Source organism: Glandiceps talaboti, chromosome 3 (genome assembly GCF_964340395.1).
Source record: "Glandiceps talaboti chromosome 3, keGlaTala1.1, whole genome shotgun sequence".
In the NCBI taxonomy this organism is placed as follows: domain Eukaryota; kingdom Metazoa; phylum Hemichordata; class Enteropneusta; family Spengelidae; genus Glandiceps; species Glandiceps talaboti.
The window spans coordinates 9,996,606-10,017,386 of NC_135551.1; the positions used below are offsets into that span (position 1 = coordinate 9,996,606).

Below are 20,781 nucleotides of genomic sequence, written 5' to 3' on the forward strand. Positions count from 1 at the left end.
GAGACAATGTTTAGTAGTACTCTCGGTAGTCTAGACTACTAATTTGGTAGTTTAGACACTATGTTATGTGAACTACAGGGACTACTGCTATTTGTGCTATGTTGGTAGTCTAGATAGTAGATACAATGTTTAGTAGTCTATGGACGCTGGACTACTGCTAAGTTGGTAGTCTAGATAGAATGTTTAGTAGTCTATGGAGACTGGACTACTGCTAAGTTGGTAGTCTAGATAGAATGTTTAGTAGTCTATGGAGACTGGACTATATTGATAAGTTGGTAGTCTAGATATAATGTTTAGTAGTCTATGGACACTGGACTACGCTAAGTTGATAGTCTAGATACAATTTGTTAAGTACATGTAGTCTGGTATGTGTCCTGGACCACTGCTAATGTGGTAGTCTAGATACAATGTTTAGTAGTCTATGGACGCTGGACTACTGCTAATTTGGTAGTCTAGATACAATGTTTAGTAATGTTTGTAGTACATGTACATGTATGTATGTGTTGAGCCCTGTGAGAGTACTTGTGCTAAAACTTAAGTTTCAAATCCTTCATATGATAGACTGTGAGACTATTAATATTAATAATGGGATTTCAATCATTCAAAGACAGTACATGGGAACTGCTTGAGAACTGTGGTTCCATGTTGACTGCACCATCTGTGATGTATTGTCTGATGACTACTGATCCCTATACATGTACACTGACTGTTAATGGCATAGTGATGTATTGATAGCTAGTTCACTCTGTATCTCACTATCACAAAATTAATGTTTATTTGTAAGAAGATTACCCTGTTTGTTGTTAATAATATGGAATTAATGAATGGGTGGAGACATGCTACATTGCCAGACTATCATGACATACAGCATAACTTTACAATGTAAATGTAGTTGTCAACTTTCAACACATACAAATCACAATGTCTGTAACAACAACTACACATGTACATGTATGTAAGATGGGTTTGATATTGTTTGCATGATTAACTTTGTTCTTATCTCATATATCATACTGTTACTGTACGACAGTCTGATGTGTATCATTATTAAAACAGCGCAGTTCATCATCAGTGTGATACTGTGTTTTTGTTAGGAATTTTTAATATTGTATGGGTTCCTCAGAAATGTTACCAGAGTCTCGTACCAAAAATCACGTTATGTACAGTTGTGGGTAGTGATTGCAAAATTTTTACCAGATTCTTGCTCCCCTCCATCCTGACCTACATGTAGCTCCCACCTCCACCCACCCCACCCCATCCCATTAGGTCCCGAGTATAAATTCCAGTTCCCAGCACAAACAATGAAATTAGTATTGCAACTGGCACTGAAATATTTTAATAGTGAAATAGTGTTTTTTTAGCTTAAAGTTTTTTGGAACCCCAGTAACGAAGGAGAGAAAGCTGGTAGAACCTGCACAGATTTTCTTACTCTGACTGGTACCATAATTTTGGTGGAGAACCCTGTTCTGTATTAAACAGGGAGGGAAATCTGGATAAATTAAATTTTCATAGATTTTTGAACCTCAGTACCATAATGTGGATGGGGAATCCTGGGTAAAAAATGCCAATGGAATTCTAATAGAGTTTAGTTTACCTTCTCGTCTGCATTAAAGGTTGACTGATCATCATAACCAGAGTATATGTTAGTTCACATGTTGATGAACGTATAAACACATGTGACCTGTACTCAAAGACATACATTTAGTCAGTCATGTGAGGACAGCTGGACCAAGTCAACTGGTTGCAATCAACAACAACATACAGTTTGTGTTTCAATTTCACATTGGTTCAGCTTTGAAAAACAGAAGAAATGTCATATGTACATAGTCCTTGGTATTTCTTTGTCATGTGTAGTTCCTGCCCTAAATGTAGTTTGGGAAAAGGTCACTTGTTTTTTTTTGGGCTCTAGTGGTAGACAATGGAATATGAGAGAGACAAGTACCAGTAGCACACCAATACTAGATTTAAGGAAAAGGGTAGTACAGGAAAAAGTCAGTATAAGGTTGTGAAACACAAGATTACAGGCTGTAAGACAGTGTTGAACAGTTACATGTTATATTCGTACAATCATTTAATGTGTTCTGGTAGAAGTTAAATGTATTCACTTGATTGGATTTTAACCAAAAAAGGCACAGTAATGAATAAAATTATAGAGATAAAATGTAGAGTACAGGTGTAATTAGATAGTACATAAATTAAACACTTATTTAAAAAAAAAATTATATACATATTTGCAAATGAAAATTTATGAATTGCTGGATTGTAAGAAGTCTACAAACATATTTTAATAGACTTAGAATTATTTCTCTTGTAAAAAAAAAAAAAGAACATTGGACTTGGAGAGAGATAGCCAGCCTCAATATTAGTGAGAACACACAGGGTAGCCATACATTATACGTCATGTAATATATATACTCTCTGAGACAGGGGCATTTCAATGTGAAGGACTGTAACTGCAGGGTATGATGAATCCCTGCTGTCTATGAAACCTTGTATACACAAGTACATGTACCAGTACACACTATACTGGGGTACAAATTCTACACTTAATCTGTGTCTGGCCTAGTCAAGTGTACAGCCTCAATAGTTACCACAAGGCCAAACTATAGAACACGGAATGTTGATATTAAGTTTAACTTGATAAAATGTAAGAAGTTTTAATTCAAATTATTTTTATTTTATATATTTATCTGCTTTTATCTAATTTAAAAGGCCTACATGAATGTTACTTTTTTGGGGTCAGATTAGCATTAAAATTTGGGTAACTTGAGATAACCAGTTGTCTGGCAGAACTATAGAAGATGTCGATCCAGAACAAAATAATGACCCATTATGTACTAATCCTTATACGACTTATGTGTGATGTATGCCACTGATCCGATAGCACTAATGCAAGAACATGGGATTGGAAAATGGGCCTTTAAAAATTAATCAAATGATTTTTGGATTTTAGATTCAGATTTAATTCAGCAATGTGTACTTTTGAAATTTCTTTTTATTTATACTTTCATTTTGTTAATACTATAATAATAGTACTCCCTTTTTTAGCACAGAAATACCTACGTGTAACGTAAGAAAATAAAACTCTGGTAGAAATTGAAACCACTGAAAAGATATCTGTCCCAGGGAAGTCCATCAAGTAATCTAATCTCAAAGCCATCACACCATGTCAATAAATTTCTTAATAATTTCCATTACATTTTTATAATGAAATTTCTTTACGACAACTTTGTACAATCGCTTTAGATTTTGCTATGCAATATAATCTAGTGACAATATTTTGAAATGCTCCTTCCCCGTTCTGTTGGTTAGTTGCAGGTTGTAAAACTCAGCATGTCTATCCACCAATACTTGACATCCAGCCGTGTTGGTTGCAGAATCTGCTTATTAAATATGTAATACAACATGAACTATACAATGATTAAACACTATACTACAGATATATCTATATATATACAAGTCTCAATAATTAAACTTGGTATGTGGAATATTTAGATGTTAGTCCCCAGTATTTTTCTTCTTTCAGCCAAGGAAACTACGAGTGACCTAAGGCGTCTTTGTCACTACGAGTCGCTAGACAAGTAGCGACAACCCTTAGGTCACAAGTATTTTCCGGCTAAATTAAGAAAAATAAATGGAAAATAACATACATGTACATTTGTAATTATACCAGTGCCAGTAATATCAAATAAAAATTGGGGAAAGTAAAGGCAAGTTTGAATATTTGACTCATATTTTGAACACAGCAGAATGAGTGATGTAGACACACCTTGTTGTGACCTAGAATAACCAGAGTATATATTCCATATTTTTTGCAATTGAACTTGGCTCATGCATGGTATACATTGTAATGTTAAGAATTAAAAGTCCTATGGTGAGTCAATTTGATCTCACATCTAAAGCAGTGAAAAAAGTTCACTGACTTTGAAAATATCTGGACTTAGTGTATATTGTATGTAGTGAAACAAGTTGTTATCAAGAATGCATGTTTTGATTTATTATAATGTAAACTATTGAACAGTCTGAGATGATGTCAGTGTTTGGGGCTGCAATAGCCATAATATACAAATGTATTCTAAATTATATATTGGGGTTTACAACCCTGATTTACAGGGGGTAGCAAAACCTGGTCAAGTATGTATTTGACCTACAATTTTTGAGAACATTGTAAGAAAATTAAGATTGAGCCTTTGAGGCATGGTTAAGTAAACAAAACTTACTTCCAACCCCCCAAATTAGTACTTCAGATGATTTTCATGTTTGTCAGTTCCAAAAGGCTCACAACATGACGACTAGTCTTAGTCTAACATAGTGCAAAGTGCTATAATTAACCAAATTTGCATGACTTCATTTTTTAAGTTGTTAAATTTCTCCATTTGTGTCACCACAGCATTTCTACTCCAGAAATATGACAGTTTCTTTGAATTTGTTGATATTTTATAGCAACTCAGGGAAGTGATCAATGTATGGGGTACATTAAGATACTTTAAAGTCCTTGTACTACACTCAACATTTTACAAATTTATGTAATGTATCAAGTTTAGTAAATAACTACATCTGTGGGTATTGCTATTCTAGTTTTGTCACAAACTGAAATTTATGTCCTCAGATTTAGTAAGTAATTTGATTAATTAGCACATAATCACTTCTAGAATAAACAAATAAACATTCATTTTCACCCATTTTGGATTTCAGATTATTTTGGATGTTTGCAATTTTTGTATTCATTTTTTTCCCCAAACTTATACCCCCTCCTTTGTTTGTACACATATGTAATCTGTAGACCATTGTAGATTGGAATAGAAATCAATAAAAAAAATATATAACTGAAATTTCACATTGAGTCCAGGCTATAAATCATGTACTGGTCTACATAGGCCTCCTGGTCGATAGTAAAACTTGTGTAATAGAACACGGCTGACACCCATAATTTGTTTGTTTTGTAGTAGACTTTTATGTTAGAATCTGTTTGCGTACATACTATACAGTTTGTATGTATGTATAGATCTGGGACTTGCCAATTGCTTCATATCATAAATTATACACATTTTTACCAGGGTTCAGCTAAAAAGACAGATTGACCGCTTTGCTAGCTGACATGTTGTGATGTATTCAACTTATGGTATACTTAGAATTCAAGTCATCCACACTACAAGTGGCTGTATCTCGTCCTACATCTATTTGTACTTGTGGAGAATTCAGGACGTAGTGTATAATAATGTCAGATCTGTTCAACATTTGCCCTGCAGTATAAAAACAAAACAAATCTGAAGTGCAATAGCTTGATGACCTTGGCACAAGTATGTATGTTAGTTTAAAATAATAGTGGATAGGTCAGTCGTGTTTATAAAATAAATCTCATTTTCAACACTAGGGGTTTCTTTTTTTTACGGCTGCAGTTGCTGTAAGCGTCACCAACTGACAGATAAAGGCAGAGAGAGCGAGAGAGAGTCCTACAGTTCGGTTGTTAGTGTCATCGGCTGATAAATTTGATGAGGTGAATCCTCATGTTGGGGTTAATCAAGGAGAAATGACCTTTCTAATCTAGAACATGACAGCTGTGCAATTTTTACATAGTACTAATCAGAGCTGAAATTTGTTGATTTCTTTGGTGGCTGTGCGGACGTCATCAATTTTGGCCGATTTTCAAGTTTATTTACATTCTTAGGGGATATTTACCATTATACTAGAGACCTTCTCATACTTTGATATACAGGCTACAGCAGAACAGAAATATGATATATCCCCAGATATCATATGTTATTTTAGTGGTAATTGGTGAATACTTCATTGCATGTTACGTTTTGGTCTAAAGATGGGGCTATAAGTACACAATTCAAGATGTGCAAATATTAAAATTGAAACAACTACTTGAACTAGTAAAATGATTACTTACATTTACACATGTTAAACTTCATAAAATGAAGAATCAACAATGTGCCATATCATACATCTAGAGTAAACTCTACCCTCAGAACCTCAGGCTCATGTATACAAAACTACCAGATGTGTATGGTACCTCAATTTTATCCCATTTGCACAAAACTGCCATATGATATAAATGTATACATGTATGTGTATCATAGTGCCCTCTAAGCCAATTTGACATGCCACTGATGCACACAATTTCTAGTGACACACCAAAATTTGGTGTTCCCATATCTCTTACTATGTACTATGTGGTGGCTCACAAGAAATGCCAGTTTTTATCAATTTGATTCACAACAGTAAAATTCGGCTATCATTAGATGACACACTGATGTGTACATTTTTGGATGCGTACCTCCAGAACTTCATTTGTACAAACTACATTGTACCATGTAATATAAGGGTTCAAAATTAGCAGTAGTCTAGGACAGGTACATGTAGACTTACCATCTATGTTCCAGAAAAGTCCCTGCGACCTTGTGGTTATATTTATATCGTAACTTTATTTCAAAATGAAAACTATACTGTTGAAATTATTTTCATTACTAAATTTGCGCACTGAAGGCCTTATGTATTTCCTTTCAAAAAAAATTTGATCATCCGCGTAGATATTTTTAAAAGCTCATGAAATCACTTCATAATTTCTCGAAGAAAATATGATCCCTATAAAAAAAAAAATAACAAAGGCTGAAAGTCAGAATAAGACCAGAAAAAAAAAATTATTGTCAATATTAAAATTAGATATCCCAATTGTAGTACGTGTGACCTGAAGATGATTAGAAAAGATTCGGATGATGATGATATTGATGATGTGCGTAAATTGGAAAAGTTTAATATGATCGGTAGAAACATGAGAGCTATTATGTTATTTGACCACACACACAGGTCAGTGTAGAGGATTTACTAGGTTGTAGTATCAAACCTCCCAGCATGTTAAAGGAGGGAAAGTACTCCCATCGGTGACCTAGAGCGACCTCAGAGATATGAAAAAGACCCCCTAGTCTGGTTGTAATGTGGACCTATTTATGGAACTTGGCTATTGATCAGTGTTTGTAATTTAGCTAAAGATAACAAGTTCTTGTACTGGTTTTTTGTCTGTCTTGTGATTTTTACTGTGAACTGTTCAACTGTCTACATACATTTACATACATTTGTGTAAAAATATTTGAAACTTTAGGTTATGGTGTGATTTTGTTGGTTTCATGTCAAGAAAAAATGGAACTATCATACATACAGTTTGTATGCAAGATAACAAATTTTAATTGCAAACATTACATTTATATGTACTGAGGAGATCAATGCTAATGATGTACATTGTATAAAGAGCAAATTTAAGAGTCACAGATATTTGTAAAAACAATCTCAAACAGTTAGTCTATACCAGTTGTCCAGACAGTTAGTCTATACCAGTTGTCGAGACAACTCATATGTAGTGGTCATCCTGACAGCTACATGTAGTACATGTAAAAAAATTGCATAGTGGTTGTCCAGACAGCTAGTGTATAGTGGTTGTCCAGACAGTGTATAGTGGTTGTCCAGACAGTGAGTGTATAGTGGTTGTCCAGACAGTGAGTGTATAGTGGTTGTCCAGACAGTGAGTGTATAGTGGTTGTCCAGACAGTGAGTGTATAGTGGTTGTCCAGACAGTGAGTATATAGTGGTTGTCCAGACAGTGTATAGTGGTTGTCAAGTTAGTGTATAGTGGTTGTCCAGATAGTGAGTGTATAGTGGTTGTCCAGACAGTGTACATGTATAGTGGTTGTCCAGACAGAGTGTATAGTGGTTGTCCAGAAAGCTAGTGTATAGTGGTTGTCCAGACAGAGTGTATAGTGGTTGTCCAGAAAGCTAGTGTATAGTGGTTGTCCAGACAGAGTGTATAGTGGTTGTCCAGAAAGCTAGTGTATAGTGGTTGTCCAGACAGAGTGTATAGTGGTTGTCCAGAAAGCTAGTGTATAGTGGTTGTCCAGACAGAGTGTATAGTGGTTGTCCAGAAAGCTAGTGTATAGTGGTTGTCCAGACAGTAAGTAGCTGTCATTCAGACAGTAGTTAACAGTTGTCCAGAGAGTAGTTCAACTTGTACTTGGTGGTTGTCCAGACTACCAGATTATTGTCCAGACAGTAGTCCATGGTGGTCCAGGCAATACTTGGTGGTTGTACAGACTACATCTTATTACGTGATTGTTGTCCAGACAGTAGTTGGTATCACTTTAGTATAAAAGTAAATGATATAGCAGAGCAGAGCAGTAGGAGTACAGGAAATAGGAAATTGTTTTGTGAATTTTTGTAGACAATTGGCAGACATTTACAATTATAGCTTCCATTCATACTACTTTAGGAAGTCTTTTATGCAATACATTGACTTCAGAACAGGAAGACTATATGGTCATATTTCTGTACAATGTAGATTGAATTTCAAAGTATGGGACTATATTAAAACAAATGCTTTCCTCTAAAAATTGCCTCATGTACACGTAAACTGCCTCATGTACACGTACAAATGTAACAGTAATGTATATCATATGTACAATTTACGTGTACACATGTACATAGTCATTTTATAATATGAGTCAAAAGTTCCATGCTTGGTGACGATACTGGGCAACTTCGTATGTCACATACATGTGTACTTAATTGTGTGTGTGTGGGGGGGGGGGGGTGCTGGCAAGATAAAATGAATGCAAAATCATGTTTTCCAAACTTGTAGTTTTAATACCAAAACAAATACCCCTACCCCACCCCACCCCACCCCACCCCACCCCACCCCTTTCCCATTGCTATTTTTACAATTTACAAACTTGACAATACTTGTTCTACTGACTTCTTCGATCATTATCTCTTTCACTGTGAAATGACTTTCTGGATGACTTTTTCAATTAAAATTTAGAAATTTGAAAAAATACATTGTAGAATATATATTTTACTTCACTTTTATAAACATGATATTACACATTTGTACATGAATGTAGAGTCAATAATTTAAAAGCAAAGTAATGTGTTGTGTCCATGTTATAATCGTTGTAAATCGTGCAGAATCACTGATGGCAAAGTGTATAATATGTAGTCCCAACTCTAATTGCCGTCTCTTCTAAACAGGAGCATCACATTGTACGTTACATCAGTGTCAGTCTTTGAATTGTACACACTAGCCACATTCTGGTTGAATTTACAATTAAATGAACATTACACAACACTTCTAACAATATCATTCAAGTAAAAGGTAGGTGGTTGCATGACAATGTGTTTGTTGTTGTATACACACAATGCACTTGGAGATAATTGACCTGTGTAGTAGGTAGTCTCAATTTCATTTCAGAGGTTCATTTCAACTAGCATGACTGTATAATTTCATTCGTGACAATGTTCTGTATCTGTATATGGAAAAATTCAAATACGAAAATTTATATATAAAAATGTGCCCTTTAGAAAAAAAACATAACCAGCAAAGAAATTTTGTAACTTTTCACTGGCTGTCTACTATTGTACTGTCACCGCTTAGTTAAGATAAGCAATTTGCAAAGTGTGATGTATCATTTCAAAAAATACAAAAAAGTTCATGGAGGTCTCATATTTTCTGAAATCAATCCTATGAAATTTTTCTTCTAAAAGTAGACCAAATTGTCTTGACAGCTTGTTTTCTGTGAACACAGGCACCATGGTCAGTGAGACTTGGGCTTCATGTAAAAACAACACAATTGCTGAGATCATAGTTTATTCAGACAGTAGTTAAGTAAATAATGCAGATTTGAGAGAGAAAGTGGTGTGTTTGTGCCCCAGAGGTGTTGGATACACCCTGCATATGCATTGATAGACTTGGGCCAGACAGTGACTCTGTGTATGGCTAATCATACATCTATTTATCATGTACCCACCATGACAACCTTTTTTGGTACACTGAAATAATGGTGTTCGTACTTTGAGAAATGTTGACGAAGACATAATGATTGTATTTGAGACAGACAAATGGACAGAGGAGGAAGTGAAAGGTGGAAAGCAAAGCAGTTCAATTCATAGTTCTAACCACTCTTCCTCCATCCTGTATAATTTCTAACTAAATCGTAAATGTAAAACACTTCTGGAAAATTGAAAGTCATTAACACAGTGATGTAAAACTTCTTGGAAAATTGAAGTGTTTTCAAAAGGACAAATTGTAAAGTGTCAGTGTTTATTTTCCAGTTATATAAATGAGAATGATAGGTATAAAGTATAATGTAATGAATTCCCAGCACAAAATTTTTTTTTTAAAAGACAAAAAAAAAGGGTAATGATTTTTGTGTCAAATGATACTTGAATTTTAATCACCATAATAATAGTGTAAATATGACAGAAATAAAGTAATTCTGAAACCACTAGGAATGTACAATTGTAGCTACATTTTGATTATCTTTCATTAGCCTACCTACATGTACCTTTGGATAAACAGAAACTTCAATTCAAAAAATCAAAATGGCTATTAGGATAGTGAAAATAGCATTAGTCCTAGTCAGGCCTACATCAGGTAGGTAGTCTACTTTTCATTGGCTGCTTGTGCAACTATTTTTGTACAATTTGAAGTGTATCTTATCAAAAAACTTTCATAATTACTGCACAGTTTTGTCAGACTTGAGGCCATCAGTGGAAAAAAGTGTTTCAAATACTTGGAACAGTGCGGTACTTATTTTAGCTATCCCTGAATAAATATGTTATGTTTTTTTTGTGTGTTTTTTTGAAGTAGAAGAAAGAAAACATGTTATGGAGTTTGTTAACCTTTCAATTGATGTCCACCAAGCTTTGTTGTGAACTCTTCATGAAACAATTGACGAGATATCCCAAATATTTCATCTATTTTCTGTTACATATATGATTGATATAATCACCTTACCATTTCACTCATAAAATGTTAAGTTTGTTTCATTTCATTTTATTTAAATTTATGTTCAGTTACGTGTACATTGCATATTTGAAAACACACATTGAGGTATGATAAAAGATGTACCTAGTATACAATTATATATTTGTATAGAACTAGTCACAATAGCAGGGCTTGAAATTAGCAGTAGTCCTGTGTCTACACCACAGACTATCAATTCTTGTCATGGGACTACCATAATTTGCAGCTGGTAGCCCACTCAGGCTACCATTGATTATGTGATGATTTTAAGGATGGAAGATTTACAGACATAAGAGTATTTTATAACACATATATTTCCAATAGAGGAACTTAACTCTGTTTTCAGTTCAGGACTATAGGACTATTACTATTAGTCACCATCCTTGGGCTACCAATTGGTAGCTCACTATGACTACCAAGTTAACTTTAGCCCTGAATAGGAACGTGTAGTATTTCTTAGATTGTTGTCTATACATGCTAGTAAATATAATGATGTTTTCATTTAAATATTTTCCCTACATTTATGAAATACTTGTCTTATAGTATACAGTGTATATTGATACATTTGCAGGATTCGATCATTTGATAATTTCCTAAAGGAAAATAGCAATCTAAATAATAATACATGTCCCTGTGGTCAGTACCAAAGTACCATGCAGGGTATGTAGTCTTGCTGCTAGACATTCAGGCTTCCTTCTGATACGATAAGCAAATGAAGTTCGCTATGTGCAGGGGTTCCACCCTCAAAAGCGACCTTTGGTCACTTGTCACATTGTATCAGAAGAAGATCCAAGGTCTAGCAGCTAGACTAGGTAGGATTTACATGTAGATAGCTTGTATAAAACAGGAAAAGAGATTTGTTATGAAATATTTTTCAAAAAAAGGGGGGTAGGGTTGAGGTGTGAAAATGATAGGAAGACTCAAGTTGAAGTAGAGTTTAAAATAGCAAACACAAACAACAAGATGTTTTAATTAAACAGGTTTCCACTGAAATGTCTGGCATAGTTTATTTATATAAAGTGGTTAAGTAAACTTGGTAATGAAACCATTGTATATATAGTAAGTATGTGTGATTTGGTCAGTTTATGTACAGTACTGTCAATAGTGTATACTACAGTGGCATATTGTACATAATTTTGTATGCTGTTCAGCTCTGCATACCTCGTTTTTTATGCAAAGGACAGTAATTTGTAAATTTGGTGAGATCTACCTGGTTCCCCAGTCACATACCTTACCAGGCTGTTTAACAAAATGGTACTAATACATCCATGGTATAACATAATACATTGTTGATGTTCAGTGTATTGAAAATAAAGCCAGTTTTACCAGGTGTTCTAATTCTTCTCTGTACATGTCGATCCCCCAACATACAAGAAAACTGACACCACACTACATGTATATGCTAAATTGCTATGTACATGTGTATGTATGTATGTGTGTGTGTGTGTGTGTGTGTGTCTGTGTGTGTCTGTGTCTGTGTATATGTGCCTGGGTGTGTCTGTCTGTTTGTCTGTGTCTGTGTGTGTGTGTGTGTGTGTGTGTGTGTGTGTGTGTGTGTTGCAAGTGTTTCTTCATATAATTTGTACTTGACAGAAAGAAGATAAAATTACTTACATGTATGTGAATATATATTATAATTATTAATTGATGTTATTTTCCATGCTTTTGTTTGTGGAAAGTGTTAAAATTGACATATTTTAGTTAGAATGAATCTATAGAACACAGACTCTGAGAACAAATAGAAAATGATCCAATTGATGTTAATTTATTAAAAAGAGTTTGTTCTGTTTTTTCTTTCTTTCCAGAGTGCTTCTAATGAAATAGACAGAGACTTTGCCTGTGGAGCAGTATGTAAAATAGACAAAGTAAGTTTACGTAACACCAATTTGAATTGTTTCTCAAATCATATCTTATCGTACACCCACATACAAAAATGACCTTACAGTTAAACATCTGCACATACCCCAACTGCTCTGTGTAGATCTGTCCGTGAAGTTCTAATCATGTACAGTAAACATTGCCATACTTCCTAATAACCCTTCACCCTGGAATTTAACACACTGTACATTTAAATCATATAAACCAATAAATAAGGGTGGGAGTTGAGTTTGAAAAACATTGAAAATATTGAATTAAAATTGAAGATACTCTGATAAGCTGAAAGTACAAGTATAGAGTGTTATAATTCAGGGTATATACTTTGGACCTCTGGTCAGTATGGAGAGATACTCTTAAAGTGAAATTATTTCAACAGCAGATACGAAAAACAGCTGACTTAGCACTTTCTGGGCAAGTATGCATTTGGGTGATTATGCTCATCTATAACAAAATATGATATAATTGCAACCATTTACTAACTATCGTACTGAGTGATGCCAGTAATACTGTACAGTACTGCATTGTACCGCCCGCCCCACACTGTACCATACCATCACAGCACTGTACTGCATTGTAATTTGTACCACACAGCACTGTACTATACTGTACACAGTACCGTATTGTACTGTACTGTACTGTACAATACCACACAGCACCATATGTATGTACTGTTCCATACTGCACCACTCAGCACAACTGTACTGTAGTGTACTCTACTGTGTTACACTGTCCTGTATCATAGTATTGCACTGCGCTGACCTTCACCTCACAATGTGTACATATATACTGAACAGAACTGTAGCATATGATATAGTACTAACTGTCCTGGTGTCATACAGTATATTTGTATACTGTGCATGTACTGAACTCAAGTGTATTGCATTGTACTATCCTGTGCTGTGATGTAAAAAACTGTTTTCAAATTCGACAAATATTATTTTAGTACATGTATGAAAACAACTAAAATTGACAATTGATAAAGTAATGTCTGATAACACATTTCAGTTTTGTCATTTACAGAGATAAGTTATATCTTTTAATAAGATAATTCAAAGTGTCTGCAAAATCACAAAACATCAATAAAATTTCAAAAATGTAACTGTTTTCCATCGATGATATTGTCCTAATGCCACCCAAGTGACAACAATAAAGTGCCTGTATTTGTTGGGTGTCGTTTGAATTTATTAAATGAATCCGTTGACGTGGTCTGTATGTGTGGCCTTCCTGCATATAGCCGTTTGACAATTAACGTTTGGTAATTGTGGTGGTATTTAGTGTCGATGTTGTCTCAATAACGCCGGACAGACAGTAATCAGAAACTGACTTTGCGTGCTTGACATGCTGGCTACTGCCAAAACTACAAACATGTCAATTTTTGATGTCGTCAATTATCTATTTCTAGTAGAAGCTGGGAGGGACGTACATGTTTGTAGTGGTAGTCCGGATACATAAAGTCAGACATCATGGCAACAATTGATGAACCCTGTGGGGAACATTTGAATGTATCACTTTGTAGTACAATGTACATGTAATACAAATACAGTAAACATATTAGTGAGGATCACACCATATCGCACAAGCTCAATAAACAAACATCGTTGTTCATTTAGGACAAACCCCCTCCCTCGATCCCCCTAAACGAATGTTCACAAGTGTGAATCACATGTTTATATGTGATGTAAACCATGATGAGAACTGTAGTAGTCACACACACCACTACAATCTATGCAATGTAAAAACATGATGGTAAACATGACTTTCCAGCCATATGAATCTGTTTACTGAGATGATGGCAAAACACATCAAAATACTACCATAAAACCCAACACTGTATCTCACATTAGAAGTAAAATTTTTTTTATCAACTTATCAACATCTCAGCAGTAAATACTGAAGCTTTTGTCATAGGAGGTGTGAAAGCTTTTGAAATTTGGTTAGAAGTGTGTGAAAATGAAGTTCGGCAACAGCACTGATGCCAGATCAGTCTGACCCCCTGCCCCCTTAAATGAACAAAGTTCGCTTGTTGAGCTTGTGACATTGTGCGATTGCCCTTAGAGTACTTGTAATATCAACATCCTAACATGTGTTGTTGGGTTATGAACAAGTCAAGTGTAAGGAAATACAAAAAAGATTTGCTTAAAACATTCCAACAATTAGAGATGGAATTTGTAACCTATAACTAAAGGTTTGAAAACAGAATTTCTCTTTGTACTCTTAAAGACGTCACTTGTAGTACAACAGTGAAGAATAAATAATATTTTTGTGTCTATAATTATATCAATTGTTGATTTCCAAAAAAAAAAATGTGTAGTACATTGTAAGACTTTTGAGAAACCAGATTTTGTTTTTATTTTCAAACCTACCAATTTCCTCAAGTTCTGTTTCTGTTTACAACATCTAGCAGTACAGTCTTGTACTGTAGTTGGACTAATAATACTTGAATGTTTATCTAAGTTGTTAATTTGAAAAAAACTATAAACCTGTTCTTCTTTTAGGAATTGTCTTGACCTATTTTATATTTTTCGAAAGGACAAGATAAAGCCTTGATTATTTGCTGTAAACAGTTGTCACATGTATTTATCCCATACCATCCCCATGCTGTACATGCATGACATTATATTGTAGGATTCTTTTACTTACACAAATTACCACTACCATTGTTTCTCCAGGTACATGTACGGTACTGGAGAAGCTCATTCTATTGAACAACTCCCCTGTACTGGCTAATTTCAAGTTGACATTTTCAATAAGTATGTGTTTATATGACGTTATTTTTATACTGTATTTGTTTATTGACAATTTTTTGTTTACATGTTGTTATTTACAGTGTAAATATGGTTGTACATTATATCAGAATGCAACATTGGACAGTTCAAGTTGTAGGACAGCATGTGTAAGTATATCTTTTCATTTTGAAAATTCTTTAATATTTCTAGACCAAGAATAAAAAATCCATACCGTGGTTGTTTGACCGATATTTCTACTGGATCAAAGTTTCATGAGTGGAATTAATACACTTATAGTTATACCATGTACAAGCCAAGTTATCGCCTTTGAACAGAAAATATGGATTATATTAATTGTGGTCATTCTACATCACTACAACCTGTATGTACATGACTGGTTTTGTGGTGGGCGAAATATGAGTCAAAACATTTCAAATCACCATTATTTTTCCTGATTTTTAATACCTTTTTCTTGAGAAGGTATAATTATATTATTCCCCCAATATTTTTCTTCATTCAGCCAGAAACAACTTATAACCTATAGTGTGGACTTAGTCATTATGGCTAAAAGAAGTAAAATATTGGCGAACAATATCAAATTGTCTATTAATTTTTAAATGTCTGTGATTCAGATTCTTCAGTTTCTTGTACCAGTGTTTAATATCTTATCAGTGCAGTCACAAGAATTCGATAGGACTATTGTAATAGTATGTTCTTGTACCACGACCAAGGGATCTTTTTATTTACGAGTAACGTAGTTCGTTTTGCCTGTTTAGGTCAACAGGCGTTTGCTAGCTTTACGGTTACTCGGCAAACGACCTGAACAGGCAAAACGTTACTTGTAAGTAATAAGAACCCTTGATCGTGGACATGGTACAAGAACGTTGTATTATAAGTATGTTTTACTAACCCAATGAACACGTTTATTAAGAATAGATACCATCATTCTTTAGTTTTGGACCCAAATTTTTGTATAATTCTGCCAAACAGCTACTTTCTTCACCTCAGTTTTAATCCTAATCCGACATCAACCTTAAGTTATTGTTCACAAGTTTTCATCACAGAAATACTTAAATTAATCGGACAGTCTTTATACTGTGGTGATATATTTTATGATTGATTTTATCTGTGAACTCATGTGAATTGTCAGTCTGAAAGACCCAAAACGGTTGTGTGGTAGAGTTATACAACCATCGACAGGCAACTGAGCATTTACAAGCAGAACTCAGTTACAAACAGGGAAAGTAAACAAATGAATTGGATTAAGAACACTTTGCACAGCATGTTGTATGTACAAAAAACAACTATTACATTCCATTCTGTTATATAGCACTCTTTTGGTCTCTTTACAAGTTATTAGTAATAGCTCACATTCACAGATGAATTTCAAGTTCTCCTGGCATTTCACATACATGTAAAGAGGCCATAAAACTGTTCTTTATCAAGGATCGATACATGTCTTTGTATTTTCAACATGCTACATGCTAAGTGTTATTAATCCAGTTATGATGTTTAATTTCCGTGTTTGTAACAAATTGTGCTTGTAAATGCTAGCCTGTCGCTGGTTGTAGAGAAAGTGTTGTTGTTCCTGAACAAAAGAATAATCCTATGACTCCGATGATAAATTAGCACTAATGTGAAAATGTGGGATTCAAACAGGGAGCTTTACCAAACATCATATAAATTTGTGACCTCGTTATTTCTGTACTCCACTACAAAACATGGTCCAGCTATGCAGTCAGTACATATGACCTGTATTTTCTCTCCTAAACTGTAACCACCACTTCACATATGGTCTGAATGACGTTACACTTCCTGTCAAAAAAGTTCCAAAGTGAAATATGATAGTTGTGTGTTTTTTATTAAAGTTCATTACCTGTTTTGATCAAGTCAGCATTTTTAGCATTCTTGGTGTAGGCGGTTTGGTAAAGACTGTAGAGTCTGCTTTCAGATATTGGATATCAACTTTAGCCTTGGTTTTCAAGATGACAGTGTTGGAAAATATCTAACAGGAGTTTGTACGCCTTGAAGTAGATTAAATTGATGTATGTACATTGTAACTCCAATTCAAAAATATAATGACAGCTCATCTGTACAAAAGTTTGGTCTAAAGTTAATGAATTTCACTTCTATGTACATTTGTATGCAACGTTTTGTAGTTATGTGTATAGCATTATCTCAAGTGTTTTAAATCAGTTGTCATGGTCTAGTTCTTCTCCCAGATGAATATGCTACATTGTAGTTAGTTTTGTTATTAGGACATCTATTCAAATAGAGTTTCTCAGTTGTATTTTTTGTTTAATCCTCAAAGTGTAATTTGTAATATCCCTGAAAAAATCACGAAGTACATGTACATCTTCATATCATGTACAATGTCATGCACTTTGCAGTTTTTTTCACTTTAGAGATATTAATTAATCATTTGAACTTAAAAACACATTTCTGTAAACTTGTTCAACCACAAATTTTAAAAAGACAAAGAGGATGTATTAATAATTGCCCTGGTCAAAACTTTGTGCATTGAAAAAGTAACATCATCATGATTGCGTCAATGGAATGAATGGGACTGTTTTTATTAAAAGGACTATTTTGTACGTATTGATATCTACCGCATAATAATTGTACTCAAATATCTTTTTTACTGTGGGTCCTCATTGACTACACAAAGGGCTAATCATTTGTCGATGTGTTACTGCAATGCTTCATGTTTATGTGATGCCAGACATTGTAGTACCACAGTCAACAAATGAGCCCTGGCAATGTAGTCAATGAGGGCCCACAGTACAAGGATAGTCCAGTATGTATAATAATTATGCGGTAGATATCAGTACATACAAAATAGTTCTTTTAGCAATGCTCCTGAGGACTGGTAAGAGAGTCTAAACATATATTGTTGAACATGTTTTGGGTCAAGTGTTCTTGACTCTAGGCAATGTACAAGACTGTTTGACTAGACATGCAGGCTTGACAGTATACATGACTATGTTCTGCCATTTGACTTTTAATTCAAGCCAACTACTGAGGTATAGCCAAGTCTCTGGGTTAAAGTCATGTATTTATATACATTGATAGCTTTCTATAAACATGCATAAAGATTAGATACAACAGTGTTAGTTGTTACCCAACTTGTTATTACTTTACTACATTGTAATCTACAACCAGTGACAGGCAAGCATTTACAAACTGAACTTATTACAAACAGGGAAAGTAAAATAAATAACTGAATTGGATTAATACCACTTGGCATGCTACATGCATGTTGGAAGTACACAGACTGGTAAATGGTTTGATAACAGGTTTATAACCTTTTTACATAATTGTTTAATTTCACAAACAAATTTCAAGTTCCCCTGGCATTTCATGTCCACCTATAGAGGCTAGAACTAGTAGAAGACTGTTCTTTTCAAACCATGAAAGGAAATACAAAGCTCTGAAGTTCCAACATTCTTTTGCAAAAAGTGTTGCACAGTTTATTTACTTTCCCTATTCGTAACAAATTCTGCTCGTAAATGCTTGCATGTCACTGGTTGTATATTCACTGACAGTATTTTAGTGGAATTCTAACCTCCTTCACTTCAGTATGAGTGTTCAGTTTTATAGTTAAGATTTACAACAATGTCTACATACTAAACTGTATAGGAGAAATAAACAGGTACATGTATGAATTCTTTCAGATCATGTGAATTCTTTCAGATCCCATAACTTTATTGTTGACATTCTTACATTCTGTACATAGAGTTGGTATTTTGGTATTTGCAGAGTTTGCAGCCTTTAATACATGCACAATTATTTATCAATAGAGAAAGTGTAGTTTTCCTACCATATGCCAGCTTTTATTTATTTATTTTTGGATTTACTACAAATCATTACAGGCAAGTCAAAATTACACAATACTAAATATTAAAGTAACATGTACAATAGACTACAACAGGACAGAAAAAACATACATATATACCCAAAACACTAGTGACAAACAAAACATTAAAAATATACACACAAAAATGATAGCCTATCACAGGGAATGGACTAACAGGTGTCAAGCACCTCTACTAGTAGTATTACTGCTACTAGTGTCCAACCAACATAACAAATACATCAGTTCTTAAATGAATCATCAAAAGTAAATGTACAACTGAAATTTTAATAACAAATTTTGTTTTGTTAAAGTTGATGTCAGATAAAAATGTTTACCAAAAGTAGCATCAAACTGACTATAAATTTGAATTCTAATTACCAGCATACAATACATTTGTAAAATGCCAAGTGTAATATGATAGTATTTATTTTGATTTAGTAGAATTGTGTACAGCACTGCCAAGGTGAACAAAAAATGCATTTTTTAAAGATAGCTGAGAAGCTGAAATATGAAAATTAAGAAACCCTGACAATTTTCTATACAGCTTGCTTTGCTGTACATGTACTTGTTAATTAGGCCAAAAAAAACTGTGTTTCTGATAACCTCCGATAGTAAACATTTTTTTACAAAAAAACCCAAAAAAGATAAGAAATTGTGTGTCTTCTTGACCTTCGTGCACGTCTGTTTCTTTCCTCAGCGATCAACTCAAATCATCAAACTATCACAAAAAGGGTATTCTTACTTCACATTTTGTTTATTTTTGAGTCAAAGCCATATTTTTCAAAAAAACATAAAAACAATTATTAAAGATACATGTAAAATAAATTAAGATAAAATCCTGACCTACCTACCCTATTTTCTGAGGCCATGTTATCGGAAACACATTCAATTATTTATTTTTTCTCTCCACCTTTATAAGAAGTCTTTGGGATCAATACAGACAGATATACATTTTGTAATGATAGAATAGTCTGAGATGTGACTTCCTAGTGGACTATGAAAATTTGTGGACTGTATATTAGCCTTATCAAGTTATCATTTTACAATTATCGAAGGGTAATTTTATCGTAACCATGCTCGTGGGAATCAGAGGTCACAACGTTATACATGACATGTATACTGGTATGTCACTTGTTCATCATCACTTCATCACTTTGTTACATGCTAGACATCATACATGTGAAATAGTGCAGAAACTTGGCTATCTGGCTTGAAAGTACTGTTTGGCCCAGAAATATTGGAACAAAGAATATTGTCATGCATAAACTATAGTCTGGATTCATATTAGGTGGTAACGACCTGTAAAGAGAGATTTTGAGATTCAATGTTGGGTAACACTAGACCACCACACCAGTATTTAAGAGAAATCTTGAGATTCAATGCAAGATAGCACTAGACTACGATTGATCGCCAAGTCTGCAGGCTAAAACTTTGTAAAAGTGAAAGTATGTCATTAAACTTTAAAAGCTGAGGTCACAGCCTGACCTTTGACCTTTGATCTTAAATTGTCAGTAGGGCAAAACTTT

At 34.1% G+C, this 20,781-nt stretch overlaps 1 protein-coding gene across 1 annotated transcript in view; it reads left to right on the plus strand.

Moving 5' to 3' along the window:
• Positions 1–20,781, plus strand: part of LOC144433015 (proto-oncogene tyrosine-protein kinase ROS-like) — a 72,376-nt gene that overhangs the window by 6,155 nt on the left and 45,440 nt on the right. Inside the window, exons 2-3 of the mRNA XM_078121329.1 lie at positions 12,601–12,660; positions 15,501–15,566. Coding sequence (XP_077977455.1) covers positions 12,601–12,660; positions 15,501–15,566 — 126 coding nt within the window. The remainder of the gene's footprint in view (positions 1–12,600; positions 12,661–15,500; positions 15,567–20,781) is intronic.